The 24,543-nt window shown below is 60.4% G+C and overlaps 1 protein-coding gene across 1 annotated transcript in view; it reads left to right on the top strand.

Annotated features, from left to right (window-relative positions):
• Nucleotides 1–24,543, top strand: part of CNTNAP1 (contactin associated protein 1) — a 37,719-nt gene that overhangs the window by 4,041 nt on the left and 9,135 nt on the right. Inside the window, 16 exon segments of the mRNA XM_030540906.1 lie at nt 2,539–2,640; nt 2,998–3,191; nt 3,803–3,950; nt 6,033–6,236; nt 6,614–6,798; nt 7,273–7,416; nt 17,641–17,902; nt 18,503–18,652; nt 18,737–18,908; nt 19,397–19,503; nt 19,596–19,715; nt 20,373–20,576; nt 20,888–21,044; nt 22,150–22,277; nt 22,416–22,583; nt 23,700–23,918. Coding sequence (XP_030396766.1) covers nt 2,539–2,640; nt 2,998–3,191; nt 3,803–3,950; nt 6,033–6,236; nt 6,614–6,798; nt 7,273–7,416; nt 17,641–17,902; nt 18,503–18,652; nt 18,737–18,908; nt 19,397–19,503; nt 19,596–19,715; nt 20,373–20,576; nt 20,888–21,044; nt 22,150–22,277; nt 22,416–22,583; nt 23,700–23,918 — 2,664 coding nt within the window.

Here is a 24,543-nt window from a genome sequence, read left to right as displayed (position 1 = left end):
CGTAACTGCGAGGCCAGATTCCTAGAGACACCCTGCCCCCTCAGGCCTCTAGCGCCTCCATCTCCAGGGCTTTGCAATGGGCCGTTCTGTCTTCCCTATGCCCCCTGGCCCGGCTGGGCCTGTGGCTGGACTCGTGTGCCTGTGGGTGCTGCATGGGGTGGGGGGAGGTGGTTGCATGTCATGACACAAGGACCTGAAGGGGCTGGGGATGCTGGTGACAGGGGAGGTGGGGGCTAGGTGGGTTGGGAGCATCGCACAGGCTCAGCCCCCAGGTCCCACAGGGTCGGGGTGGGAGCCTGGCCCACCCTGCACACGCACTGGCTGTGCAGTCATGGGGGCACTTGGGGAATTATTGAGTGACCCTCTCCTGGCCAGGGCAACATCTCAGCTACTCATCTGCGCCGGAGACCTGCTGGGGACGCGGCGACCGTGAGCTGGTCCCGTCTCGAGCTGCCGGGGTGGGGACGCGGCAACCGTGAGCCGGTCCCGTCTCGAGCTGCCGGGGTGGGGACGCGGCAACCGTGAGCCGGTCCCGTCTCGAGCTGCCGGGGTGGGGACGCGGCAACCGTGAGCTGGTCCCGTCTCGAGCTGCCAGGGATGCAGTGACCGTGAGCCGGTCCCGTCTCAAGCTGCCGGGGTTGGGACGCAGCGACTGTGAGCCGGTCCCATCTTGAGCTGCCGGGGTGGGGACGCGGCGACCGTGAGCCGGTCCCATCTTGAGCTGCAGGGGTGGGGACGTGGCGACCGTGAGCCGGTCCCGTCTCGAGCTGCCGGGGTGGGGACGTGGCGACCGTGAGCCGGTCCCATCTTGAGCTGCCGGGGTGGGGACGTGGCGACCGTGAGCCGGTCCCGTCTCGAGCTGCAGGGGTGGGGACGTGGCGACCGTGAGCCGGTCCCATCTTGAGCTGCAGGGGTGGGGACGTGGCGACCGTGAGCCGGTCCCGTCTCGAGCTGCCGGGGTGGGGATGTGGCGACCGTGAGCCGGTCCCATCTTGAGCTGCCGGGGTGGGGACGTGGCGACCGTGAGCCGGTCCCATCTTGAGCTGCCGGGGATGCAGTGACCGTGAGCCGGTCCCGTCTCGAGCTGCCGGGGTGGGGACGCGGCGACCGTGAGCCGGTCCCATCTTGAGCTGCAGGGGTGGGGACGTGGCGACCGTGAGCCGGTCCCGTCTCGAGCTGCCGGGGATGCAGTGACCGTGAGCCGGTCCCGTCTCGAGCTGCCGGGGTGGGGACGTGGCGACCGTGAGCCGGTCCCATCTTGAGCTGCAGGGGTGGGGACGTGGCGACCGTGAGCCGGTCCCGTCTCGAGCTGCCGGGGTGGGGACGTGGCGACCGTGAGCCGGTCCCGTCTCGAGTTGCCAGGGATGCAGTGACCGTGAGCCGGTCCCGTCTCGAGCTGCCGGGGTGGGGACGCGGCGACCGTGAGCCGGTCCCGTCTCGAGTTGCCAGGGATGCAGTGACCGTGAGCCGGTCCCGTCTCGAGCTGCCGGGGTGGGGACGCGGCGACCGTGAGCCGGTCCCATCTTGAGCTGCCGGGGTGGGGACGTGGCGACCGTGAGCCGGTCCCATCTTGAGCTGCCGGGGTGGGGACGTGGCGACCGTGAGCCGGTCCCGTCTCGAGCTGCCGGGGTGGGGACGCGGCGACCGTGAGCCGGTCCCATCTTGAGCTGCAGGGGTGGGGACGTGGCGACCGTGAGCCGGTCCCGTCTCGAGCTGCCGGGGTGGGGACGCGGCGACCGTGAGCCGGTCCCATCTTGAGCTGCAGGGGTGGGGACGTGGCGACCGTGAGCCGGTCCCGTCTCGAGCTGCCGGGGTGGGGACGCGGCGACCGTGAGCCGGTCCCATCTTGAGCTGCAGGGGTGGGGACGTGGCGACCGTGAGCCGGTCCCGTCTCGAGCTGCCGGGGTGGGGACGCGGCGACCGTGAGCCGGTCCCATCTTGAGCTGCAGGGGTGGGGACGTGGCGACCGTGAGCCGGTCCCGTCTCGAGCTGCCGGGGTGGGGATGTGGCGACCGTGAGCCGGTCCCATCTTGAGCTGCCGGGGTGGGGACGTGGTGACCGTGAGCCGGTCCCATCTTGAGCTGCCGGGGATGCAGTGACCGTGAGCCGGTCCCGTCTCGAGCTGCCGGGGTGGGGATGTGGCCACTGTGAGCTGGTCCCGTCTCGAGCTGCCAGGGATGCGGCGACTGTGAGCTGGTCCCGTCTCGAGCTGCCGGGGTGGGGATGTGGCCACTGTGAGCTGGTCCCATCTTGAGCTGTCCTGTGGCCAGTGTCAAAGGAGTTAATGGGCCCTATTGGGTCCCTTGTGCCCAACGGTCCAGGCAGCCCTGCCCCCGGTGGCAGACTCCGAGACCAAGGGTTGGTGGGGACTGAGGGAGGGGAGGGGGGACCATGCCTTGCTGCTGTCCAGCCAGGGGAACAATCCCAACGGCTGCAGGGCTCTGGCAGCTCATTTGTCAGCTGGGGAGAAGCAGAAGGGCCAGGCTGGAGCTGGGCCAGGCCGGGCGAAGTGGCTTTAACGCAGCCTCTTCCCTGCAGAGCACTGTTACGACGAGCTGGTCGCTCCCCTTTACTCCTCTTCCATCGGTGCCTCCTCTCGTTACAACATCTTCTACTCGTCCAGCTTTGCCCGGCTGCACAGTGAGTCCTGCCTGCCCGGGCCCGGGGAGAGCGGGGCCCAGGAGACTGCCCCAGCCACTGGGCAGTTGCTGGAGACCTACAAAGCCTGGGTGCACATGGTGCTGGTGAAGGAGGGAGGGTCCCCAAATGCCCCAGAGCAGCGCCTGGGCAGAGTGGGGAGGTTAGTAGGGTTCCTATGGGATCGCCCTGTCAGTGATGCCCCGGGGTCCCCGTGGGGTGGTGCGAGGCCCTGGGGCAGCTTGGAGGGCATTTACCTTGCTACCTTTGGGCAGCTCTGGCCCCATTTCTGAGCTGAGCAGGGAGTGGAAAGGCCAGAGCCGCGGGTGGCTCCAGGTCTAACCATGCCCCCTGGCACAGGCAGCAGTGGCTGGTCTCCAGACCCCAGCGACAAGCAGCCCTGGCTCCAGATCGACCTGATGCAGAAGCACAAGATCAATGCGGTGGCCACACAGGGGACATACAACACGTATGACTGGGTGACGCATTACATCGTGCTGTACGGGGACCACCCCAGCAGCTGGAAGCCCTTCTTCCAGCTGGGGAGTAACTGGGTAAGGAGCCACTGCTGCTACATCCGGGGGGCTCCCGCGAGTGCCAGCACCTTGCCTGGCTCCTGAGCACCCCCATCTACTCACGGCTGTGAGGGTCTGGGACAAAAGTCTATGACATCGTGCCAGTCGAAAGGAGGGAGCGGCAGCTGCCGAATTTCCTGCCCCACAACACAAGAATAAGAAAACAGTCGCTGACAGAGGGACATTCAAAACTGATCTAAGGGGAAACTCTCCCACCAATGGGGGGTTGGCCTGTGGAACTCCACACCACAGGACGGTGGCAAGGCCAAGAACTCAATAAGTCTCCAAGGGGGGCTGGCCAGTTCTATGGCTAGCAAGAGCATCCAGAGTGACCACAGTCTGTGGTAACGAACATGGGAGGGAGCATCACTCCTTCCAGCCCTGCCACTGTGGGGTTCTGACACCTTCCTCTGAGGGTCTGGGGCTGGACCCTGTCAGAGAGAGGCCACGGCCAAGCCAGGCTGAGGCTGGCCCAGGGGAGCGTGGTCCCCCCGGGTGGGAAGGGGCTGGTGGGGTGCACAGTCACCCCAGGGGAGGGGGAGCTGGGCACGCTGTGGGGGCTGTGTTGACAGGGGCTGTTTCTCCACCAGACATTCTTTGGGAACGTGAACGAGAGCGGGGTGGTGCGCCATGACCTGCACTACCCCATCCTGGCTCGCTACATCCGCATCATCCCCAGGGCCTGGAACCCGCGAGGCAAGATCGGCCTGCGCCTGGGCCTCTATGGCTGCCCCTACTGTGAGTGAGCCCCAGGCCGCCCGGGGGAGCCGCTGGCGCTAGTGGGGGGGAGGCGGGCCTGATGCTTCAGTGAGAGGCCTTGGGGGGCTCCGAACAATGGGCCTGGCTTGGCTGGACGCTGCGTGGCACAGAGCCCCGGGGCCCCAGGCACCATTCAGCCCATCGGGTGATTTGGAGCCCATGCAGCTCCCCAGGAATTCAGCTCTGATTCCCCTCAAGTCCTGCCCCAGCACCCCACTGCCCCCAGCCCTCCCCACTCAGCCTGGAGACCAGTTCCCTTTCCTCCCGTTGGTGCCCCCAGCGCTCCTGTCCCAGCTCTCCCCATCCCCTCCCTGCTCCGCCCCAACCCCTCCTCTCCTGCCCCACTCAGGACAGTTTCATATTTTTTAAATTTTGAAATAAATCTGGTGACCAAAACAGCCCTGGGAAGCTGTAGACAGGGGCCATCCCAAGGCGCCCCTTGTGCCCCAGGGTGGGCTTCAGGTTTCTGACCTCAGTCTCCCTCCAAGTCCTCAAAATAATTCACAGTCACCACTGTCTTTTAAATAATCTTCCCCCTCTCTTGGCATCTAATCTACTCAGCTCTATCAGCTCCCCTTTCGCTTCAGGGCTTCCCAGCCCTTCTGGGGAGCTGAGTGCCCCCAGTCCTGGCCCGTGGGCCTGGAGATTCTCCCTCAGCCTGGGGATGCACAGCCCTTCTCCCTGGGGCTGGTCCAGGTCGAGCTCTCCTCTCCGCAGCTCTCTCCTTGACTGGGCTGAAGTTACCTGACCACCTTGACCCTGCCCAGGGGGGTCTAATCACCCCCAGACCAGCCCGGGGAGCCTTGCCCCACCCCCTTTCCAAGGCTCCTGGACCCCCAAAGGAACAATGGCCTGGTTTTTTCCTATACATCCCCCCCAGACACCAACTGGCCCATCTTCCTCTCCCCTGTGTCTGCTTTTGGTTAGTCCAGACACCTGGAACAGGGTAACTGGCCCCTCACATGATCTTAATGAGCCACCGCCTTGTTACAGAACCCAGAAAACTCCTTGCTTGCTGGCAGTTCTGATTCTTTGGGCCAGGACTCCCGGCTCACAGCCCAGGGGCTAGCCCTTCCATCGGCCATGGCTTCTGCAGCACGGATCACGTACTGTTTAAATCAACCCCCTGTTCATCCCAATCGCTGAGGCGAACGCACAGCCCGAGCCCGCAGCCTCTGCTCTGATTTAGGCCTGTGGATTGGTATAGCCACGGGAAAGCACCTTAGCAGTGTTAAATGTTTTACACTTGGGAGCTACAGTTTAGAATCCCCAGATGTTACTCCAGCTCTGACGTAAAGGAAAATCCTATGGATAGGACAAATCAAATGGTTGAAATAATTACTATGGCATGAGACTCAGGACCCTACACTCCTTCCTGCATAGAGCATCAGACCAGCAGAGACCAGCTAGTCTGACGCCGCCTGGATAACCTGGCCAGCGACTCATGAAACTGCAGCACAAACCTGAAACAATTAGAAAACCAAACGCCTTGTAGATGTTTGCAAACATCAAACATCCCCTAGACAACTGGGAAGTCTCGTCTTACCTGGGTCATACGTTCCAGTCAACGAGAGACAGTCCGAGTCCAGGCTGTGGGTTGTGACTAGCAGGTTGCTCAGCAGTTAGCACGGCCCCTGGAACACCCGGGAGCTGAGGTCGGGTCAGCCCCTGCGATCCGAGGGAATGTTAAACTGGCTAGTTCCCGAGTCCTTGGGCTGGAGTTACGTTTGGCAGCTGCCTGGATTTCCAGTGGGCTGCGTTTGTCTGGAGTCTGTTCCAGTCTCGAGCTTATTTCGATTCTTAAGCCTCTCAGCTGCTCCCACGACAGACTGAGGCTGGATTCTGCTAGGTGGGAATGCAGAGCCAGGGCTGGGAACTACGGCTGCACAGCGTCCCGGCCCCCCACGGCCAGCCTCGCCCCTATGGCTTGTGGCCCAAGTAGCCTGTTCTCTGCAGGGTCGAGCCTGGGCTCTGGCTCTCAGCAGGGAGGGTAGCGGCCAGGCAGAGGGGTGTGGGCAGGTTTGGCCAGTGCCCCAGGTGACGTTGGGTTTTGTCCCCCAGGGTCTGATGTGCTGTACTTCGATGGGGACGATGCCATCTCCTACCGCTTCCGCGGGAAAACTGTCCGCACTTCCCAGGATGTCTTCACCTTCAGCTTCAAGACGATGGAGCGGGAGGGGCTGCTGATGCACGGTGAGGGCTCCCAGGGGGACTACATCACCGTGGAGCTGAAACAGGCCCAGCTGGTGCTGCACATCAGCTTAGGTGAGTCTGGGCCTGTCTGGGGCGCCGCGGGGCTGCTCAGTGCTAGGGAGGGGTACTGGGGATGGGGGGCTTGGACAGGGGATGGGGGTTAGAAGGGGCTGCACAGTAGGGGGGAGATTGACAGGGGCTTCTCTGCACTCGGGGGGCATTGTTGGGGTTCGGCAGTGGGATGGGGGCAGCAGGGGCTGGCCTGCACTGGGGGGAGGATTGGGACCATGGTGGGTGGGCAGTGGGATGGGGGTTGGCTGGGGCCAATCCATACCTCGTAGGGGGGTTGTTGGCAGTGGTGGCAGGAGGGGGGTTGGGATGACCCCTGAGCGGCACTGGGGAGGCTTGGGGCCCCTCCCTGTCAGTAAGGTGACTGGCTGTCCCCACAGGTAGCAGCCCGCTGTACTCCAGTCAGGGACACACGACGGTGACGGTGGGAAGCCTCCTTGATGACCAGCACTGGCACTCTCTGCGCATTGACCGCCATGGTCACCACGTCAACCTGAGCCTGGACGGGGAGGTCAAACGCTTCCGTTGCAATGGGGACTTCCAGCAGCTGGACCTGGACACCGAGGTAGAGCCTGTCCCGTCCCAGTGGGGCCGGTTGGGATCAGGGTCAGGACAGGGGGCCTGTTCCTTGGGGCGGCCTGGCTGGACACTGTGCTGCCCGGGCTCCCAGCCCTCTCCCAGGAGCAGCTGCTGAGGGACAGAGGCAGCCCATCATGTTGCTGTGCTGAGAACCGTGGGCAGCGGGGCCCCGTGGGCTCAGGCTGCACCCGTGTGATGTCCTCTGAGCTGGGACCAGGAGCTAAGCCAGAGGCAGGTCACAACCAGGCCCCTCCCTGCCCCCTGTGGGGCTCTGCTCTGTGCTGAGCTACTGGGCGATACCCCCCGTCCCTGGGAGCCCAGAGGGACATAGTCCAGACCCACTGGTGCTGAGCTCCCCACCGTTCATCTCCCTGCCCGGCAGGGGGCATGTCCCCTCCGCACTGGGCGATCAGTGCCCCTGACCACTGGGGCTCAGCCCAGTCCTGCTGACTCCCCACAGCTGTTCTTCGGCGGTGTGATCAGTCAAAAGAATCAGAGCCTGGTCTATCGACAGAACTTCCGGGGATGCATGGAGAACATCTTCTTCAACAGGGTCAACATCGCCGACCTGGCCCGCAGGAGAGCGTCCAACATCCGCTTCGAGGTGTGGGGCGCGGGCAGCCTGGGAAGGGTGGGGAACCCCAGGGAAAGGGAGTGGGGGTCTCTGGGCAGCAGGGGAAGTGCCCATGGGCTCCCTTGGCCTTGGCAGATGCTGTCCCAGGCACGCTGTGAGGCAGGCAGCTCTGGCTGTCAGGATGAAGCTCAGTGACCCAAGCCCGGCCATGGGGCTAGGATTGCAGCTGGCTACGGGCCAGGAACCGGCTGCTCCAGCGCTCACTCATCCAGCCCCAGATCGATAGTGCCAGGTCGTCCTGGGCCTGGGGCCATCGGCTGCTGTCACCAGGCGATGGGTGCGTGCTCAGTGTGGGGGCCTCAGCTGTGGCAGCCTCATGGGTTTGGCTCTGGTGACTTCAGGCTGGAGTTCTGCAGAGCTCTCTGTGCCTGGTTTGTATCTAGAGCTTGTAGGAACACATGACACCAGAGGCAAATAACACAGACAGTCACAGGAGCAGGGTCCACTCTCTCTTATCGGTGTGATTAAAGTTACTAACATAGTGGTGAGTGTCACACAACTAGATCTATCCAGGCACCAGGGGTAGCTACAGACACACTCACATCCTCCTAGACAGTGTTAGGGGCTGATGGGTCTCATGGATTGATCCTCAGGTCCCTGCTGGATCCTCCCCTAAGAAGCTCCTTTTTCCCCGCTCTGGGCACATCCTTTTTGTAATGTGGTTCTGCCTATACCCACATTCTGCGCATGTACATGAAAGTGTCACCCCTCTTTTTCCTTATCGGTCTGGTGTCCCTTCGACACTTAAGGCCCTCCGATTGCTATAGGTCGTGTAGGCTCTTTATTTCATTAGCACTGACGCACAACCTGTATCCTGTGGTTGAGACACAGTAGAGACAGATGTGCCTCTACACCATTTTTGTGATTTAAAGTTAACCTTCCAGCTAATTTTTTGCAGTATTACCCCTTGGAATCTCTGTGCCCATAATCTTAGGGCATCGGGTTATTCTTCGCTCACTTACTTCTGTCAGTGTTTCTTAGCTCCAAGGCCTAAAATAGCTAAGCTAAAATCTTGCAAGCCTCAGCCTAAAGGTCCTGCATTTCAACCTTTCTTACTTAGCTACCTAATACAGGATTATTCCTTCTAAATACTGATCAGTCTTATACTTCTATCGTGGTACAACTTACCTCTCTAACATACAATGATTATCTAGAGCATGACATGGTGTTAATCAGAACATCACACAGTGAATGAATAATAAACTACAATCATTGGCTACATCTCCCCTCCCGCTTGACAGGGTGAGTGTTATCTCACCACCAAGTGATAATAAGACAATAAAAGCCCTGTCACGTACATATTACACGACACTATGGAGCAATGATTAATACACAGCAAACAGCACTGGTCTAATGTTCAAAATCTCATATGTAACTTACCTCTAGACCTAAGGTTTCTGTGTAATGTAACTCTAGACCTGTGCCATCATTCTGTACATATTAGGGGTTAGTTCTTCCTCAGGTGGTAGCTCTCCTACTCCTCTGCACTGTGGTACGTAATTATAATCATAGGGAGCTTCTGGACCTTGACGTGGGCTTGTGTTCCACATGTCTTCATACGCATCCACATCCTCATCTGCTTCTCTCCCATGAGCCCTGGCTGCTGTGACAGTAGCCGCCAACAAGAGAAAGGAAACAGGCTGAATTACACAAAGCAGGGGTTTAACCCCTTCACATGGTTCCAAGTCTTCCTCCCACGTAACATAGTAAGGAAACTATGGCCAGTAATCCATCCCTTCCAGCCAATTCCCATTCCTCCAAGTGTACTGTCTTGGGAGCTGCCGCTAGCTAACATTTCAGATACTGCTTGATTTGCCTTATTCATTTCAATTAAATGTGACTCTTTTCTTTAGAAGAGTCGTGTGAGTGGTAAGGTCAGTGGTGGTGTCTATGCACGAAACTCTGGAGCACTTTGTCTAACAAGATCCCGATAATCAGGGTTACTAAGGACAATGGTTTCATTTTCAGAAGTGGGTATCAGAGACACCGTTGCGTGCCCAGTCATTGCAGGTACTTGTGGTTTAAAACAAAAATTTGGAGTTTTGATCACACATCTGCATTGGCAGTGACAGAATTCTTGGCAATTGGTTATTACACAATACTGTCCTTCTCCAGGATAGGCTATTCGCTCCATAGGAGATCTCCATTTGGTTAGTTGTAGGGTGACCAGATGTCCCGATTTTATAGGGACAGTCCCGATTTGTGGGTCTTTTTCTTATATAGGCTCCTGTTAATCCCCCCCACCCCGACACACACACTCCATCCCAATTTTTCACATTTCCTGTTTGGTCACCCGAGTTACGTGTATCCTGGACATGCTATCTGTGTTGCATTCGCTGCCAGTAAATCCCATTGGTACATTTCCAGCTGACCACATAGAGGAGTTATTACCTCAAATTACCATAACTGATATGCTTTTTGACTCTCTCAAGATCACCTTTAATCCAAATTAACATTCCTGTACCAAATAACCCCGTGGTGCTATTCAGAATTCCCAAAGGACCAATTCCTCATTTTCTTCTAGGAGCATACAGGTTAGTTTGTATGTCCAGACCCAAGTGAGCAATATTCTGCACTCATGGTTGATAAGCAGTTATCCTGTCCACAAGGAGTACGGAAAAGAAAGATGCAACTTTAGTATCTCTACATTAGCTGAATTTACTCATTGCCAATTAGATACATTTAACACAACAAGCAGAGGTGCCAACTTTCCACTTCCCCTGGGGGTGCTCAACCCCCGCTCTGCCCTCACTCCACCCCTTCCCCCAAGGCCCCACCCCCAGCTTGTGCCATCTTTTCCCCTTTGCCCGGGAAGCTGGAAAAAGGAACCAGCGGGCTGGAGGGAGTTAGTTCAGTTTCAGTTTAGGGCTGGGTGGTTGGAATTCAGGGTATCCCAAGCTGGGATCCAAGCACCTGGAACCCCCAGAAGGACTCAATTGAGGGGTCCTGGTTGTGCCTCCAAGCTCTGCTGTATCCTTTGTTCCTGTTGTCCAATAAACCTTCTGTTTTACTGGCTGGCTGAGAGTCACTGTGGGTCCCAGGAAGAGGGGTGCAGGGCCGGACTCCCCCACCCTCCGTGACAACTGGTGGCAGCGGCGGGAGATACTGCACCCCGTGGACGGCGCTTCCTGCAGTAAGTGACTGGGGAGCAGTAAAACGAAGCAACGATTTTCGGGGTGAGAAGGACTTTGCAGTAACAGGGTCCTCGGGGGATTGCAGCGAGCGGTCCCAGCGGCGGAGGAGTCTGCAGCTTGACCCTGGCAGAGAGGTGGTGACCTCAAGAAGGGCTGGTGCACTAGGGGTCCCCCTGGAAACCGTGGAGAGCGGCGAGCACCCCGGCCTGTGAGTGCCCAGCAGGAAGATGTATGCCAAGTGGCACAAGTGCAGCCTGGTGGAGCTGTGCAAGCAGAGGGGGTTGCACAGAGGGAGGCTCACCAAGAACCAGCTGATTGCCCAGCTGGAGGAGGGAGATCGCTTGAATGAACGGAGCCCTGTCTCTGAGGGAAGCAGCCTGGCAGATGCAGAGCAGGCACCAGTGTCTGTCCCCGCTGGGAGTGGTCAGCCAGCGGTTGAGGGCTTCCTGAGACCCCCGTTCCTATGCCTAGGGGAAGGGCGGGGAGGAGCCAGGGAATGCTGAGGGCACCGTGACACCCCTGGCCAGCAGGGGATTGTTCCGGCGACGCTTGGCATCCGTGGAGTGGAAGCGGCTGGAATGGGAGAGAGAGCTAAAACTGAGAGAGCTGGAGGATCGTGAGAGACAGAGAGAACACGAGGAGAGACAAAGACAGCGAGAACTGGAGGAGAAAGAGAGACAGAGAGAACATGACTGGGAGGAGAAGAGAGACGGCGTCAGCATGAGCTGGAACTGGCGAGGCTGAGGGGCAGCGGGCCCCCGGCTGCGGCAAGTGAGGGGGGGCCCAGGACTGCGCAGAGCTTTGATAAGTGCATCCTGGCCCAGCGTAAGGAGGGGGAGGACATGGATGACTCCTGGATGCCTTGGAGACGGCCTGCGAGCTGCACCAGGTAGCTCCGGCAGACAGGCTCCGGGTTCTCACCTCCTTACTGGACCCCAAGGCCGTGGCATTGTACCGCCAGCTGGGAGAGGAGGAGAAAGGGAACTACGAACTATTCAAGCAGGCCCTGCTGTGTGAGTTTGGGCTGACTCCTGAGATGTACTGGGAGAGGTTCTGGAGTCAGGATAAAACCCCTGAGGTCTCCTATCTGCAGCTAGCCATCCGCATGGAGGGATACGCCAGCAAGTGGGCAGATGGGGCCTAGACGAAGGGGGACCTGGTTAAACTGCTGGTACTGGAGCAACTGTATGAGCGGTGCCCATCCGACCTGAGGCTGTGGTTGAGGGACCAAAAGCCAGAGAACCCACGACATGCAGGGCGGCTGGCTGATGAGTTTGTGAAGAGCCAGTCGGGGAGTGGCAGGGAGGAGTCTCAAAGGAACAGGCTCGCCGCGACGCAGAGAGAGAGTCATCCTGGGACCGCCCAAAGGGGGAATCAAGAGAACCCCTCCCAAGGGGAACGCCCAGCGTCAGAGACAACCGACCGGTTTGAGGGGACCAACGGGACATGAGCTGCTATCAGTGTGGCCAGAGAGGCCACATACGGTCCCAGTGCCCCAGACTCAAGGACAGACTGAGCAGACCAATCCCACGCTGGGTTAACTTGGCAGAGACCCAGCTGGACGAGGGGCAGCGTGCACAGGAAAGGGGGGCTGGCCGCGTATCACCTGCGAAGGAGAGAGGAGGTCCTCAGGTCAGCTCCTCTGGGGGGCTGGATGCTCCAGGCTCTGAGTTTTTGCTTTACAGGGTGGGCACGGGGCTGCCCCTCCGGAGAGAGTGCCTTGTTCCTCTGGAGGTAGATGGGAGGAAGGTCACTGGGTACTGGGAGACGGGCGCAGAAGTGATGCTGAGGTGGTGGCCTCAGATCGAATGGTGCCCGACACCTACCTGACCCTGATGGGTGTGGGCGGGACCCCATTCAAGGTGCCCGTGGCGAGGGTACACCTGAAGTGGGGGGCCAAGGAGGGCCCCAAGGACGTGGGGATACACTCACATTTGCCCACGCAGGTGTTAATGGGGTGGGGACCTGGAGGTCTGGCCAAGCAACGCCTGGGGTGCCCTGGTCGTGACCTGTAGTCAGAGTCGGCAAAGGGCACTGCTCCCCGACAACGGGGAAGGTACTCGACCCGAGGCACAGGACCCTAACCTGGGGGTGGGGGAAACGCCTAGGGACACAGCTCAGAGAGGCTGCGGCCTCAGACCCAGCCAGCGAGAGAGAGCCGGTCCCCATCCCTGTCCCAGCTGCTGAGTTCCAGGCCGAGTTGCAGAAAGATCCCTCCTTGCGGAAGCACAGGGACCGGGCTGACCTTAGTGCGGTACAGACCATGAGGAGAGGTTGCAAGGAGAGGTTCCTGTGGGAGAAGGGGTTCCTGTACCGAGAATGGGCTCCCCCAGGGGAAGTAGAGTCATGGGGGATCAGGAGGCAGCTGGTGGTTCCCCAGAAGTTTCACCACAAGCTGCTGTACCTGGCCCATGACATCCCTCTCGCAGGGCACCAGGGAATCTGGCGTACCAGGCAGAGGCTGCTACAGAACTTTTACTGGCCTGGGGTCTTTGCCCAGGTCAGACAGTACTGCCAATCCTGTGACCCCTGCCAGAGAGAGGGGAAGGCCCGGGACAAGAGGAAAGGGGCTTTGAGGCCTTTACCCATCATAGAAGAACCTTTCCAGAAGGTGGCCATGGACATAGTGGGACCCCTCAGCAAGACGACCCGGTCGGGGAAGAAATACATCCTGGTGGTGGTGGATTTCGCCACTCGCTACCCCGAGGCGGTAGCCTTGTCCTCTATCAAAGCAGACACCGTGGCAGATGCGCTGCTGACAATTTTCAGCTGGGTGGGGTTCCCCAAGGAGGTCTTAACGGATCAGGGGTCCAACTTCATGTCGGCCCTGCTCCGGTCCTTATGGCAAAAATGTGGGATCCAACACAACTGGGCCTCAGCGTATCACCCCCAGTCCAACGGGCTGGTGGAAAGGTTCAACGGGACGCTGAAGATGATGCTAAAAACATTTATGAACCAGCACCCGCAGGATTGGGACAAGAACTTACCTCACCTGCTGTTCGCATACAGGGAGGTACCCCAGGAATCTACCGGGTTTTCACCTTTCGAACTGTTGTATGGAAGGCGGGTAAGGGGGCCCCTAGACCTGATGAGGGACGAATGGGAGGGGAAGGCCGCTCCCGAGGGAGAGTCAGTGGTGGAGTATGTCCTGACCTTCCGGGAGAGACTGGCCGAGCTCATGGGCCTGGCCAGGGAGAATCTGGCCCGAGCCCAGAGGAGGCAGAAGGTCTGGTATGACCGCACGGCACGGGCCCGTGCCTTCGCCACCGGGGATCAGGTGGTGGTTCTCATTCCCGTGAGGAAAAACAAACTCCAGGCTGCCTGGGAAGGGCCCTTCAAGGTTGTCAAGCAACTAAATGAGGTAAACTATGTGGTGGAGCTGTCTAACCGGGCACATCACCGCCGGGTGTACCATGTGAATATGATGAAGCCATACTATGACAGGGGGAATGTGGTGTTGGCCGTGTGTGGACATTGGGAGGGGCAGGGAGATGACCCCTTAGTGATCTATTCCCTGGAACAAAAGCTTGTTCCCCCCTGGAGGCGATTCCCCTCTCTGATCAGCTGACCCCGGGCCAGCACGCTGAGATCAGAGGGGTGCTGCATCTATACCGACAGCTGTTTTCCAACCAGCCTGGACGCACTAATTTGACTGTCCACCGGGTGGAGACCGGGTCACATGCCCCTATAAAAGCAGCAAAGAATCCTGTGGCACCTTATAGACTAACAGACGATTTGGAGCATGAGCTTTCGTGGGTGAATACCCACTTCTTCAGATGCACGTGGTGGTCACCAGGAAAACTGCCCAGGACCTAGAAAGAGAGGTCAGGGACATGCTGGCTTTGGGGGTGATCCAGCCGTCTTCCAGCCCTTGGGCCTCGCCAGTGGTGCTAGTCCCCAAGAAGGATGGGTCAATCCGGTTCTGTGTGGACTATCGAAAGCTCAATGCCATCACCGTATCTGATGCCTACCCTATGCCCAGGCCTGACGAGCTCCTAGACAAGCTGGGAGGTGCTCGGTACCTCACCACTATGGATCTTACCAAGGGCTACTGGCAAGTGCTGCTGGACGCAGATGCCAGGCTGAAATTGGCCTTTATCACCCCTCTGGGGCTCTATGAGTTTCTGACCCTGCCCTTCGGCCTCAAGGGAGCGCCGGCCACCTTCCAGCGCCTGGTGGATCAGCTACTGAGGGGGATGGAGAGTTTTGCCGTGGCGTATATTGATGACATCTGTGTCTTTAGCCAGACCTGGGAGGACCACATGTCCCAGGTTAAACAAGTCCTGGACCGACTCCGAAAGGCTGGGTTAACAGTAAAGGCTGAGAAGTGCAAGGTGGGGATGGCTGAAGTATCTTACCTGGGCCATCGGGTGGGGAGCGGCTGCCTGAAGCCGGAACCAGCCAAGGTGGAGGTGATCAGAGACTGGCCCGCTCCCCAAACCAAAAGCAGGTCCAGGCCTTTATTGGGATGGCGGGGTACTATCGAAGGTTCGTGCCCCACTTTAGCGCCATAGCCGCCCCCCTCACTGAGCTGTGCAAGAAGGGGAAGCCAGACAAGGTGATCTGGACCGAGCAGTGCCAGCAGGTTAGTGGCCCAGTTCTGGCAAACCCAGATTTTGACAAACCCTTTATGGTGTTCACCGATGCCTCAGACACGGGACTGGGGGCGGTGTTAATGCAGGAGGATGAAAAGGGGGAGAGACACCCCATCGTGTACCTGAGTAAGAAGCTGCTACCCCGGGAACAAAGCTACGCGGCCATCAAGAAGGAATGCCTGGCCATGGTGTGGGCCCTTAAGAAGCTAGAGCCATATCTCTTTGGGCGACACTTCACCGTGTACACCGACCACTCTCCCCTGACCTGGCTGCACCAGATGAAAGGAGCCAACGCCAAGCTCCTGAGGTGGAGCCTGCTCCTGCAGGACTATGACATGGACGTGGTCCATGTGAAGGGAAGTGCCAACCTGACAGTGGATGCGTTGTCCCGGAGAGGGGACCCTGAACTTCCCCAGGTCACTGGGCAGAGTGACCCCGCTCAGTTCAGTCTCGAAGGGGGGAGAGATGTGATGCATTAGGGACTGTCTGTGTGGGGAGTGGGAGAGCCAGGGATGTCTTTAGGTGAGGGACAGGATTTAAGCCTGTAACCTGAGCCAAGTGGGGAGGGAGGAGTGTCAGCACCTTTGGCGGGAAGCTGGAAAAAGGAATCGGCTGCAGGGAGTTAGTTCAGTTTCGGTTTAGGGCCTGGTGGTTGGAATTCAGGGTATCCCAAGCTGGGATCCAAGCACCCGGAACCCCCAGAAAGACTCGATTGAGGGGTCCTGGTTGTGCCTACAAGCTCTGCTGTAACTTGCATTCCTGTTGTCCAATAAACCTGTTTTACTGGCTGGCTGAGAGTCACTGTGAGTCCCAGGAAGAGGGGTGACAGACATAAGAACATAAGATTGGCCAGACTGGGTCAGACCAAAGGTCCATCTGGCTCAGTGTCCTGTCTTCCGGCAGCAGTCAATGCCTGGTGCCCCAGAGGGAATGAACACAACAGGGAATCACCAAGTGATCCATCCCCTGTTGCCCATTCCCAGCCTCTGGCAAACAGTTTGAAAGGCAGCATTCAAGCAGAAGTACAGGATTAATGTAGTTACACCCCACATGTTTTTTTTCTTTTCCTGTGACTGGGCTGACTCTCACCGGCTCTTGGGTTACATGCTTTTGTAGTCAATGGCTCTGCTTCCTCTGCCTGTGGAGAAATCTCTCTTTTCCGGTACAATTTCAACTGATTTGCATGATAGAACTGATCTAATTTTCTGCTCCCATGTGAGATTCTAATTTTGTATACGGCGGCACTGAGTCTATCCACATTTGGCCCAGCCTATCGGCTACGTAAATTGTGTTCAGATGCAGCATATGATTGGAGCATAACTTGGGTCTCCAGTTTCCCAAGCATTCTCTCTTTGGCTTTTATCAAAATAGGCTTTTGCCTTCTGTCTGGATTTCCTCAGTTTGATAGCTACCTGCAAGTGAATCGGATTCCAGTGTTTTTGTAATGCTTGCAGAAAGGTTTCGACTAGAACTCCCTCTAGCTGTGAACCACTGGCATGCCACAAAAGATGCTCTGGCATTCACCCAGTCATCACCTCAAAGGGTTTATGGTCTGTGGAGGCAGCAGGAGTTGCCCTGAGTTACATTAAAATGAGTGGAACTAGAGTGTCCCAATTGTGTCCATTGGCATCTACCAGTTTCCACGGCATGAGTGTGATGGTGCCATTTGTTCGCTCTGCCATCCCTGGCGATTGAGGCCCGTATGGAAGGTGCCATTTTTGTTGCACTCCCAACAACTGTAAACGTTTTTGGAACACTTGCCCAATAAAACGTATTCCTCTGTCTGACTGTACCCTCGCAGGGAGTCACCAGTGAGAGGAGACTTGTTCCACTAAGATCTTTGCTGTAGCTCAGGCAGTGTTTGCTTTCAAAGGAAATGCTGCCACCATTTGGAGACTGGAGCAGAAGGCATTGGTTTCTTCTCTGAGTCTTCTGGAAGGGTCCCACAAAAGCAATTTGCAAAGCTTGCCATGGACCCTCTTAAGGGAGCATTTCTTTTTGTGGGGCTAGGATTGTTCTGTGCAGAGACCAAACCATTTTTACAGTATTGTTGCACATTTGCCTTTGTGCATGGCCATCAATCCACTGAGGTGAGGCGCCGCATGGTTCTGTCTACCCCTGATGTCCTCCTGAGAGTGCGTCATGCACCAGGTAGATCATTTCTCTGCAAGCTGGGATGGGACTACCCCACTGGGAAACGCTCTCCAAGGTACATCAGTACACTCTCTTCTATGTACAACTCTGATTTGTACTTTTGATATGGGGAACCTTGCGATAATGTTGTCTGGGTTCCTTGTTTTTCCCCTGATTTTGATCCCAGAGAGCCCCAGGGCAGGGCCCACGTGAATGGGCCTGAGATGTAAGTGCCCCACTCCTGCCCCGGGCAGCAAGAGGGGAAACAGCAGGGCCAGGGAGCTGGATGGGGCTGGGTGCTCGCTCACCAGCTCTTGTGTGGTTATTCCCAGGGCCACGTCAGCCACTACTGCCAGGACCAGCCCTACATGCCCATCACCTTCGCTGGCATCAACAACTACCTGCAGGTGCCAGGCATCCCACGCCGAAACCGCTTGTCTGTCAGCTTCAAGTTCCGCTCCTGGGACACGGTGGGGCTGCTGCTCTACACCAGCTTCGCCGAGCACCTGGGCTCCCTGGAGATGGTGCTGAGCAATGGCCAGGTCAACGTCTCCATTGCCCAGTCTGGCCGCAAGAAGCTGGAGTTCGCTGCAGGTTCATAGCTTCCCAGGCTGCTCTGACCCCAACCCCAACCCCGACCTGGTTCATAGCTTCCCGGGCTGCTCTGACCTGCTGCCCTGACCCTGACCCCGACTCCCCCCCCCAACGGTTCATAGCTTCCCAGGCTGCTCTGACCTGCTGCCTAGCGCAGCCCATGGGATCCCTGCCCCTTAGCTCCCAGAGCAGAGCGTCATGAAGAACAGCCAGGCTGGGACTGGAAATGGCCAGTGCTAGAGAACCTCGGTCCAATGTTAATTACTCGCACGTTAACAGCGCACACCTCTGAGTTTGTCTAGCCTCCACTTCCAGCCATGGCCCCGTGTTGGATCGTCGTCTGCTAGACCGAAGAGCCTGTTCCCAGCTATCAGTTCCCCATCTCGGCACTTACAGGCTGGGATCCCCTTCCCCTTCTCTTTGTTACGTGAGCAAGGAGAGGGCTGGGGGAGGAGGGGCTGGGGGGATGGCAGGGCCTGTCTCCCCATGGCCACCTGCTGGGGGTCTCAGGCCCTGGCATCGTATTGTCCTGCCAAGGGGGTGCAGGAGGTGATGGGAACCAGCAGCCCACTCGCCCCCCCCAACTCTGCCCCCATCCAGGGTACCGGCTGAACGACGGCTTCTGGCACATGGTGGAGCTGGTGGCACGGGACGGCTCGGCTGTGATCACCATCGACGACAATGACGGGGCCGAGTTCCGGGTGGCCCACCCCTTCCAGCTGCGCACCGGGACCCAGTACTTCTTTGGAGGTGGGCGGCCCGGGCCTGGGGGTGGGGGGGCCGGCTGGGGGGCAGGTGGGACTCACCCCCTCCCCGCCTCCGTGTGTATTCCAGGCTGCCCCAAACCCGCCGCCATCACCGGCTGCCTGTCGAACCAGACGGCCTTCCATGGCTGCCTGCAGAGCATCAGCGTTGATGCCCAGCCCGTGGAGCTGGACCTGCTGAGGCAGGAGCGGCTGGGGAAATACTCCAACGTATTCTTCAATATGTGCAGCATAACCGACAGGTACGTGCCCACCGGCCAGCCGGCTGCCTGACCCGTGACAGAAGCCAGGCCGTGTCTGTGCTGGGGGCTGCCCCAGACCAAACCGTGGGAGAGGGGCATGGGCTTGTCCTTGGTGCCTAGGGCTGGGCCTGAAGGGACCTGAGATCGCGGTTCTGCCCTGCCGCCAGCTTTCAGCCACCCCATTTCTGCTTTGTTCAGAGTGAGCTAGTCGGGGCAGGGACCGTGTCTGCGCAGTGCCTGGCCTGATGGGGGGCCGCGATCTCAGCCAGCATCCATGCGGCGCTGCGGTCGTTAATAACAGCTGGAGGCACAATTTGCCCTGGGGCAGAGCTATCCGGTTTGAGGCAGGGCCTGGCTGCCCTGGGACAGAGGACAGGTTTTCCTGGGCAGCTCTGCCAGTGGCTGGAGTCATGGCAGGATAGCTGCACACCCCGCTCACCCCGGCGTCCATGTGCCCGGCCATCCTCAGTTGCATCCATCCCCGCCAGGTGCACCCCCAATCTGTGCGAGCACGGCGGCCGCTGCCTGCAGTCCTGGGATGACTTCACCTGCGTCTGCGACCTGACGGGATACAAGGGAGAGACCTGCCACAAATGTGAGCTCCGGCCCAGCCAGGGGAATGGGGGGGCTGAGGATGGGTTCCTGGCTCGCTAGTCTCATCCCAGCCTCCTGCTTTGCCTGTTCCAGCCCTTTACAAAGAGTCGTGTGACGCGTATCGGCTCAGTGGGAAAACATCTGGGAACTTCACCATTGACCCTGACGGCAGTGGGCCTCTCAAACCCTTTACCGTCTACTGCGACATCCGAGGTAGCCGGGGGGAGGGGGAGGAGAGATGCCAAAGGGTCTGGCAGGGCTTGGGAATTGGGGCTTTTCCCCTCTAGGGAGCGCTGACCCTGATCCGGTCCCGGGGCAGGGACTGGCTGGCTCAGGGGACAGAGACTGGGGCACAGGGCTTTTCCCCTGTAGGGGATGCTGGCCCCAATATGGCACCACCACAGGGACTGGATGGCTCGGGGGCAGGGACTGGGTCCCCATCCTTCCCCTCTGGGGGGTGCTGGCCCTGATCCGGTCGTGGGGCAGAGACTGGGGCACAGGGCTTTTCCTCTCTAGGGGTCACCAGCTCTGACCCAGCCCCAGGCAGTGGTGACCAGAAGTCGTTCCCACATGCAGCACCTGTGGGGTGGGGTCTCAGCCCAGTTCCTGGAGGGCCGGTGACGGTGTCTATTCCAGAACTGAGCCCAAGAGCGACTGACCCCTGCCTGCAGAGGGGCCCTCGGGGCGGCCAGGGCTGAGGCCCATTGGTAGGGAAGGGGATTGGACCTTGTCATGGTGCTTGGGCTGCCTCCATTTCCCCGCCCGCCCCCGAGTGATGCAGGACAGAGCCGGAGGGAGGGGCTGGGATGAAGCGACTCCCAGGCCGTTCCCTCGCTGACTCCGTCCTTTCTCCTTGCGCGTCGGCCCCAGAGGATCGGGCATGGACCATCGTCCGGCACAACCGGCACTACGCCACGCGGGTGAGGGGCTCCAGCGTGGACCGGCCCTTCCTGGGCGCTGTGGAGTACTGGAACGCCTCGTGGGCGGAGGTGGCGGCCCTGGCCAACGGCTCCGAGTACTGCGAGCAGCACCTGGAATTCTCCTGCTACAGCTCCCGCCTGCTCAACACCCCCTGTGCGTGCCTCGGGGCGGGAAATGGGGGGCTCTGCCCCGTCCCGGCAATGGGATTAATGGGTGGGTACTGGGGGGGTCACTGCCCTGCCCCAGCAGTGGGGGAGGGCAGGGTCATGGGGTGAGTCTCATGGTCCCTGCTCACCCCCCCTGCACCTCCCGTCTGGGCAGGTGCAGTCTGGCCCCCTGGGCTGCTCTCCGTCCGGTTGCACAGGCTGTTGCTCCCCCAGTGCAGGACTCGCTCCCCCAGCCCCTTAGCCCAGCTCAGCCCACCCCCCTGCCCGCCTCACCCGCGGCTCTGTCCCCTCCCACAGACGGGCCACCCGTCAGCTTCTGGATGGGCCGCCACGACCAGCGCCATTACTACTGGGGGGGCTCCCCGCCGGGCGTCCAGCGCTGCGCCTGCGGCCTGGACAAGAACTGCGTCGACCCCAAGTACTTCTGCAATTGTGACGCTGACCATGCCCAGTGGTGAGCCCCGGGCGGGGGGGCTGGAGCATGGGCTGGCAGTGGGGGGGTGCCTGGGGATGGGGTTGCTGAGGTGATGGGGCAGCGCAGGGCATGGGGGAGTCAGTGGAGTGGGGCAGCACAGAGTTGGGGGGGTTGGGGGGGAGTGTTGGTGGAGTGGGGCGGTACAGGGTGCCAGTGGGGAGGGGGGCAAGTAGGCAGCTGTAGTGGGGGGTAGCTGAGTGGGGGCAGAGCAAGCTGTGGCAGTGGGGAGCGAGGCAGTGGGAGGCGGAGAGGCTGTGGCAATGGGGGGCAAGGCAGTGGGGGGCGAGGCAGTGGGGGGCAGAGAGGTTGTGGCAGTGGGGAGCGAGGCAGTGGGTGTTGAGGGCAGTGGGGGGCGGCAGTGGGGGGCGGAGAGGCTGTGGGAGTGGGGGGCATACAGTGGGGGTGATGCAGTGGGGGGCAGAGAGGCTGTGGCAGTGGGGAGCGAGGCAGTGGGGGCAGAGAGACTGTGGCAGTGGGGGGCAGGCAGTGGGGGGCGAGGCAGTGGGGGCTGACAGTGGGGGGTGGAGAGGCTGTGGCAGTGGGGAGCGAGGCAGTGGGTGTTGGGGGCAGTGGGGGTGACACAGTGGGGGCAACACAGTGGGGGCAGTGGGAGCAGGCAGTGGGGGTGATGCAGTGGGGGCAGAGAGGCTGTGGCAGTGGGGAGCGAGGCAGTGGGGGGTGACACAGAGGGGGGCAGAGAGGCTGTGGCAGTGGGGAGCGAGGCAGTGGGGGCGGAGAGACTGTGGTGGTGGGGGCGAGGCAGCGGGTGTTGGGGGCAGTGGGAGCAGGCAGTGGGGGTGACGCAGTGGGGGCAGTGGGAGCAGGCAGTGGGGGTGACACAGTGGGGGCAGAGAGGCTGTGGCAGTGGGGGGGAGGCAGTGGGGGGTGACAGAGGGGGGCAGAGAGGCTGTGGCAGTGGGGGGAGGCAGTGGGGGGGGGAGGCAGTGGGGGGCAGGCAGTGGGTGTTAGAGGCAGTGGGGGGCATCCAGCTGGGGGTGGGGAAGGATGGCAGGAGGCATGGAGCGGCCTGGGGGGCTCCTGTCCCTCTCTGACCCCGGCTCCTTCACCCCTGGCTCGGCTCTAGGAGGACGGACAAGGGGCTGCTGAACTTCGTGGACCACCTGCCCGTCACCCAGGTCGTGGTGGGAGACACCAACCGCTCCCAGTCCGAGGCCCAGTTCCTGCTGGGGCCGCTGCGCTGCTACGGAGACCGTGAGTGCCCTGCCGGGCGGGGGGCATGGCCGGGGCCCTTGCAAGGTCCCTCTGTCCTGCAGGGCAGGGGCTGGGCCCGGGTCACCCCCTTGCTGGCTCTGCGGGGCCCAGAGCTCACCCTGCCCTGGTCTCTTTCAGGGAACACCTGGAACACCGTCTCCTTCAACAAAGGCGCCTCCCTCGTGTTCCCCACCTTCCTGGCCAACCACAGCCTGGACATTTCCTTCTACTTCCGAACCACCGCCCTCTCCGGGGTCTTCCTGGAGAACTGGGGCTGCAGGAACTACATCCGCATCGAGCTCAACAGTAGGGGCTGGGTGTGGGGCCGGGGAGTCGCAGACGAGATCTTCCAGAACTTGGCTGGAGTAGTGGGGGCTGCGGGTCGGGAGTGAGGGACACCAGCAGAGCCGTCGCAGGGTGATGGAGGGGGGCAGGATTTAGGGGCACCGGCAGAGCCATTGCAGGGTGATGGAGGGGGGCAGGATTTAGGGGCACCGGCAGAGCCATTGCAGGGTGATGGAAGGGGGTAGGATTTAGGGGCACCGGCAGAGCCGTCGCAGGGCGATGGAGGGGGGCAGGATTTAGGGGCACTGGCAGAGGCATCGCCGGGTGATGGGGGGGCAGGATTTAGGGGCACCAGCAGAGCCGTTGCTGGGTGATGGAGGGGGGCAGGATTTAGGGGCACCGGCAGAGCCATTGCAGGGTGATGGAGGGGGGCAGGATTTAGGGGCACCGGCAGAGCCATTGCAGGGTGATGGGGGGACAGGATTTAGGGGCACCGGCAGAGCTGTCGCAGGGTGATGGAGGGGGGCAGGATTTAGGGGCACCGGCAGAGCCATTGCAGGGTGATGGAGGGGGCAGGATTTAGGGGCACCGGCAGAGCCGTTGCAGGGTGATGGAGGAGGACAGGATTTAGGGGCACCGGCAGAGCTGTCGCAGGGTGATGGGGGGGGCAGGATTTAGGGGCACCGGCAGAGCCATTGCAGGGTGATGGAGGGGGCAGGATTTAGGGGCACCAGCAGAGCCGTCGCAGGGTGATGGAGGGGGCAGGATTTAGGGGCACCGGCAGAGCCGTCGCAGGGTGATGGAGGGGGGTAGGATTTAAGGGCACCGGCAGAGCCGTTGCAGGGTGATGGAGGAGGACAGGATTTAGGGGCACCGGCAGAGCCGTCGCAGGGTGATGGGGGGTAGGATTTAGGGGCACCGGCAGAGCCGTCGCAGGGTGATGGAGGGGGGTAGGATTTAGGGGCACCGGCAGAGCCGTCGCAGGGTGATGGGGGGTAGGATTTAGGGGCACCGTCAGAGGATGATTGGCAGGGGCCAGGGCTAGGATGGCAGGGGCTGTGGGCGAGACTCTGGGGGCCTCGGGGTGGGTGCTGCTGGCAGGGAGCCCCCAAGAGCTGACCTCCCCTGCTTCCCCAGCCACCAGAGACGTGGTGTTCGCGTACGACATTGGGAACGGGGACGAGAACCTGACGGTGAGATCCCCTGTCCCCTTCAGCGATGACGAGTGGCACCAGGTGAAGGCCGAGATCAACGTGAAGCTGGCGCGGCTGCGGGTGGACAAGATGCCCTGGGTGGTGCGGCTGGCCCCACCCCAGAGCTACGTCCGGCTGGAGTTCGACAGGCCCCTCTACGTGGGTGAGTGAAGGGCAGAGCCTGGGGCCCCCGGGGCTGCTCCCAGCGCCCGGCTCAGGACCCCTCCCCAGCCCAACAGCGAACCCGAGATGCTCCAGCTCCTCCCCTTAGAGAACTCAGGACTCCTGCAGCTGGCAGGGCCGGCTAAGGGCCTCCCTGGGCTGCCCCGGCTGTATTGCTCCTTAGCCAGCAGGTGGGTGTCCTGGCTTTAAAGGGTGCTCTGCTCAGACCTGGAAGCAGCCCTGGGCCAGGGCCCCATTAGTGTGCCAGGCCCTTGCCCCCCTTTCTGCAAGGGGGGCCCCTCGGGCTCCCCCACCACCCATCCTCTTCCCTCAGTCAGTGCCGGGCCTGTTGGAGTGCAGCAGCCCAGCCCCCCGCTCGGCCCCTGGCCCAGGGGAGACAGTGACCCGGGGGTGCCCGGGGAGAGCGGTGCATCACCAGAGGGGAACCAGAGTCACTGGGCCTTTCAGACATGAATTACCCCTGGGGGCAGGGTGCCAACCCCCCGGACTCCCCACCGAACCTCCTTTCATCCCCCCACAGGTTCTGTGCCCCCTTTCCACACTCCTCTCTTATCATGGGCCCACCCTCCCTTCTGCCCCCATTGTCCCCTCCATGCAGGGCTCTT

The sequence above is a fragment of the Gopherus evgoodei genome, chromosome 23 (genome assembly GCF_007399415.2).
Source record: "Gopherus evgoodei ecotype Sinaloan lineage chromosome 23, rGopEvg1_v1.p, whole genome shotgun sequence".
Lineage (NCBI taxonomy): Eukaryota > Metazoa > Chordata > Testudines > Testudinidae > Gopherus > Gopherus evgoodei.
This window is presented reverse-complemented; position numbering and strand designations above follow the sequence as displayed.